This window comes from Calidris pugnax, unplaced genomic scaffold, assembly GCF_001431845.1.
Source record: "Calidris pugnax isolate Ruff unplaced genomic scaffold, ASM143184v1 scaffold317, whole genome shotgun sequence".
Lineage (NCBI taxonomy): Eukaryota > Metazoa > Chordata > Aves > Charadriiformes > Scolopacidae > Calidris > Calidris pugnax.
This window is the reverse complement of record NW_015091111.1, coordinates 546,552-551,735: the sequence shown is the minus strand read 5'-3', so window position 1 is coordinate 551,735 and position 5,184 is coordinate 546,552. Positions and strand designations below refer to the sequence as shown.

The following is a 5,184-nucleotide window of genomic DNA, read 5'->3' as shown; positions in this document are numbered from 1 at the left end:
GAAGAGTGTCTGGCATACACCACAGAAAGATCATCTGCTCTTGGTAGGGACTACATCCCCTAAGAGCTATCTGCCTCTACTGACCTTTATGTCTTCATCTTAGCAGAAACTGGAATCGAGAAGTACTCTTCCACAGTAGACAAAAATAAATGTCCATAAGCTCTTGTATGTGTGATGCAGGAAAACCGCAGAGAGGTGTCTGTGCAGTCTGTTACCTCTGTTCTGCAGGCCCCAGAGAAGAGCAGCTTGTGATGCTCCTCCAAGGAAGCTGTCCAAATTCACAGTCTTACATGCAAAACTGACCAGGAAGTAGGGTCAACAAGATAGTGTTTTCTGAAGATGTGATCGACCTACTAGAGTAGCACTTGCTAATCTTAATGGGAGTTGCAAGCGTAAATCATAGACTGGTTTGGTTTGGAAGGGACTTTTTCAGACCATATAGTCCAGCCCCCCTGCCATGGGCAGGAACATCTTTCACCAGGTCAGGTTGCTCAAAGCCCCATCCAACCTGATCTAGAAGACTTCCAGGGATGGAGCATCCATACCTTCTCTGGGCAACCTGCTCCAGTGTCTTATCACCCTCATATTAAAAAATGTCTCCCTTATGTCCAATTGAAACCTACCCTCTTGCAATTTAAAACCATTAGCCCTTGTCCTGTCACTAAAGGTCCTGGTAAAAAGTCTCCAAAACTTTAACCCTCCATAAATATTTTTCCCTCTACCATGACTAGTCTGTGTGTTGCAATGTGTTTATAAATTTGTACCACTCATAAGGTATTAAAATCCAGATGTAAACTGAACTAATGGCATTCACTTACTTTCTGGTGTACTTCTTGACACAGTGCCTTGCTTTGTGATATTTAACCACAGACTAAATCATTGACAGTAAGACATACAAAGTGAGGGGTTTTTTTTCAGGGGGAAGAGGCAAAAAATAATGGTAAGAACCATACCTTATAGAACTTCAGTAAAGGCTTACTAGTGAGAAATGTATCGCAAAAATACATTTACAGGACTTAAATACGGATAATAGGGAATGTGTAGGCAATTTTAAGTTCATAGGCTGATCTTGAACAGAATAAATCTGAGAGTGAAGAAATCAAGTGAGCAGAGATCAGAACCAAATGAATAAAATCCCTTTTCTTTTATTATGTAGTTTGGGAGGAGTCAGAAAGACATTCTGTTGATTTCTTGCTTAAGATAATCCCTGCTAAGGAATTAATGTTCTGAGCAGATGGTGCTGTCTCATTTCCAGCAAAAGAACCAAGCGAGATAGTCCATGCAATTATTTTTAATGGCTTGTGTGGTGATCTTCTTAATTTGTGAGAAAATGTTTCATCTTTTGTTAAAGCTGGCTGTGTTCACATGGAGCTTGGCTTTCAGAAATACCGCTCCCTGAGCCGCTAGTGACTTCACTCGTTATTACTAGGTGCTTGACACTTCTGCAAATGAGGCCCCAAGCACTTTGTATAAAAGATTAGGATGGGATGAAACACCTATGCAGTTAAGATGCAGGACTTAATCCATGAGACTTCATGATGAAGGGGTATCTGTTTATTATGAAGACCACCTGTTAAATATACAAAGTCTCTATTTCCTAAAATGTGTACTACCAATTCAAAAATTACAGTGGACTTTAGTGGGTTTTTTTTATTTAGCTTTCAAGCCATTTCAGCCCTAAACTTCCAAGATTTGGTTTTGAATTAAAACTCCACAGTCTCTTCATTTGAGATAGCAGGAAGTAGTATCTTGTTACCCTTATTTACAGAGATGCTTTAAGGTTTAGGATAGGATTTGTCACTTGCAGTGTCACTTTGCTTTGGGGGAGTTGCATTTTCCCCAAAAGTTTTTTGATAGGTAAGTCCATTTGCTTCTTAAGGATGAGAAGGTGCCGCAGAGGGGATCAGAGTAGGATCACAGTGGTCCTTTCTTGCTCTTGCAGTTCTGAATTCACAGGCCATGCTGTCTTTTTCCAGATCCCATGATGTTTCCTGACAGTGGTGCTCCAGAGAAACGCTTCCCGTGCGAGTTCTGTGGCCGATCATTCACAGAAGGCTCTGAGTGGGAGCGACACGTGCTGAGACATGGCATGTAAGTTGGCTTGCCTTCCTTTGCCAAACAGCCAAAGGTAATAGTAGATCTCTGTGCATTCCCACGCCCCGTTCCCCACCTCCCAGAAAGCCATGTGATGAAGGTGAACACAATTCTGTGAAGAATGATTTTGTCTACTGCAAGTGTGGATACAGTCATCAGATGTCCCAGCATGGGAAGCGGCTGTTCGTCCTTTTTAACTCTGCTTGCCCAGGGTGACTGTAGGTTGTAGGGTTTAACTGTGGTTCTAAAACTTAAGATTGTCCCAAGCTGAAAACCACTTGGCCCAGGATTGTCTTCAGCTGAGTATACTGTTGATTTTGCCTGCCAACAGTGCAGCATAAAAATGGCAGAAAATTACATGGAACGTTCTAGGAAGGAACTGGGTTTTTCTTCCTATTTATTGTTATATCTCTTTCGCGTTCTTGCAGCTAAACTTGTGTAGCAGTGCGGAAAATTATGTGCAGAGAATTGTTAGGACCTTCAAGGGAAATAAAATCAACGTGAATAAACTCCTCCTAAAACGTGCATGGTGAAGTTCACTGGTTCATCTTCATAGTGAAGATCTTTGCGTTTCTCAAGCAGTTTGCACGCTGTGGCATGATATGCATTACAGATAAGAGTACATACCTTTGGAACAACAATTTCCTGTCTTTTGATGAAGATCTCATTGGTAGCAGAGATATCTTTGCTGACCAGAGTTTCTTCAAAGAGTCGATTTCATTCAAGGTTGCTGACGTGGAAAACATTTGAATACAATATTGCAGGTTAACTGTGACGTGATGAGAAATATTACTTCTCTTACTCTCAGTCTTGTCCGCATAAATACCAGTACTTGAAATGTTGCAACCTATAAAAGAATTCTATAGGATCATTAACTCTTTAGGGAAAATACTCTTTCCCTGTGCCTTTGGTTTGGTGCCTTCTAAGTCTTGTTTACAAGGGACTGGGATGCCTCTCCTCTTGAGCACGAGGTGACAGTGGTGTGGCTGATTGCATCTACTTTTTTAGAAAGTGATGTGGCTTTCTCTGCCATGTGGTACGCGCAGATTGGCTTTGCTGTTCTCTGTATCAACTAGAGGTGTTTCTGTTTTCTGCCCCTCGGCTTTCCAGGGCACTGAACGAAAGCAAGCACAGGACCAGTGAGGACAGCCAGCCAAAGGAGGATATAGAAGAAACTATTAGCACACTGCCTGAAGAAAAAGAAGGCATTGAGAACATGGTAGTGGACTATTCCCACAACAGTGAAACAGCAGTCAGCATGGTAGCTGCTGACAAACCTCTCCAAGACAACTCGGAGGCCAAAAACGAATAAGCATTTGGTGTGATTCTAATCGGGTGGGGTGGGCAGAAGGAAGAAATAAAGCTGCTTTTAGGACTGAATGATCTATTTTCAAAGCACTGGTACCTGTGTGAGTGTGTGTATATTAAAGTTATTTAAGTGATGGAATAAGTGGCTCCATTACATCACTGCATCTTTTCTTCTGGATCTTGACAAGGGGAAGTTACATTCATCTTGGACTAATGAAGCAACTCCCCGTATTCCTACATTACACATCGTGCTTTGCAGTGGAGACTTGGATTGATTGTGAATGGAAGCATCGTGAGCGTGGAAGAAGTGGCGGGGGGACAACTTTTCAACGCACAAATTTGGGTGCGTTTTTCTAGTTTTAATACATAATGCTTTTCCAGACTGAATGCAACTGCTTTAGAAAAGAAAAAAAAAAAAAAAGGAAAAAAAAAAGGAAAAAAAAAAAAAATTCTTTAAAAAAAAAAAAAAAAAAAAAAGAAAAAAAAAAGGAAAAAAAAAAAAAAAGGAAAACAAAAAGAAAACAGAAACTGCTTCGCTTAAAACAGTCACCTGTTTCCTAGTACCTCAGAATTAACCAAGGGAGATCTCTGCATTTGTCAGTACTACCTGTTGTCATTGTGGTTAAATGTAGAGAGACTGCTGGGCAAGGTGGTGAATGGAGGAAGAAAAAAAAGTTTTAAAGAAAGGAAAACAAATTGTGCTTAAAATCCCAGTGTGGGTTTTATTTCTTAAAATACTGTGATTTTTTTAATTATTTTAGTAAAAAAAAAAACAAAAAAAAAAGAGAGAGACTTTAATTCTTAGATAACTGTTTGTGAATTGTCATCCTTTATTCCAGGTAAGCTGTTTGTTAGTATTCAGTTATAATTTTAGGATTTGATAGGTATCATGTGACTGATTGTGCGGTTTTGTTTGCCACATGTTTATTTTCTATCAACCTGAGGTGTTACAAATACAGCACAATTAAGTTTCTCATGTAAAATGAGTATTTCTTTTCGAGGGGGGGGACAGGGAAAGGAGACTAGATCTTGTGAATAGAACATTTTGTTGTTGTTTGTTGTTGTTGTTGTTGATGTTAATTTTAAACATGGAGATAACAAAGAAGTTTTAACTTTTTTTTAAAAAAAAAAAAACCTAAAGAACCAAACTTACGGCACAGCTATGCAGCTCGCGGGCCAAACACAGAGGTCCTCATAACCTTTCTGTTGCTTGTCATATTAACATCTATCAGTCTCACACCAGTAACTTTTCGTTAAGATTGGCTGCCTTTTTTTCTTCCGTCTGCGGTGTGTGCGTGTTTTCTTTTCGTTTTGGTGTGGTGGGAGGGAGGGGTGTCTGTTAACACATCTTTTTGCAAGCGGAGGTGAAATAGTTACATACGACATTGAGCCTGGAGAACTACTTTTACTCGATTCAAGGTGGAGTTGCTAAGTTTTTCCCCTCCTCCTTAGCTTTTAGCGTGAGGGGGGCAGCATAGAATGAATAGGAACCTGCATACCTAAGTGGCTGATCCTGCACTAGTTTTTTGGGTGGAAAGCCTACCAAACTCCACAGGAATTTTGCCTGAGCAATGAATACAGGATCTGGTGCCCACGGTATGTTCTGATTGTGAACAAAATAAAAAAAAAAAAAAAATTAAAAAAAAAAAAAGGAGTTTCTTTCCAAAAAGTAGAAAGTACTTGACTGAAACCTAGTTTTAGAAATGCATGTGTCTTTGTTTGTTTTTTTTGTTTTAGGGGGGATCTGGGGGAGGGGGAGGGGGGGAAATAGGAAGCTGCTGA

At 40.1% G+C, this 5,184-nt stretch overlaps 1 protein-coding gene across 6 annotated transcripts in view; it reads left to right on the top strand.

Annotated features, from left to right (window-relative positions):
• Window positions 1–3,427, top strand: part of ZNF462 (zinc finger protein 462) — a 90,525-nt gene extending 87,098 nt beyond the window's left edge. For all 6 annotated transcript variants that reach the window (XM_014958123.1, XM_014958122.1, XM_014958120.1 and 3 more), the window contains 2 exons: window positions 1,977–2,091; window positions 3,205–3,427. In XM_014958123.1, the coding sequence (XP_014813609.1) occupies window positions 1,977–2,091; window positions 3,205–3,406 (317 nt within the window). In that variant the 3' untranslated portion in view covers window positions 3,407–3,427. The remainder of the gene's footprint in view (window positions 1–1,976; window positions 2,092–3,204) is intronic.
• Window positions 3,428–5,184: the final 1,757 nt, after the last annotated feature.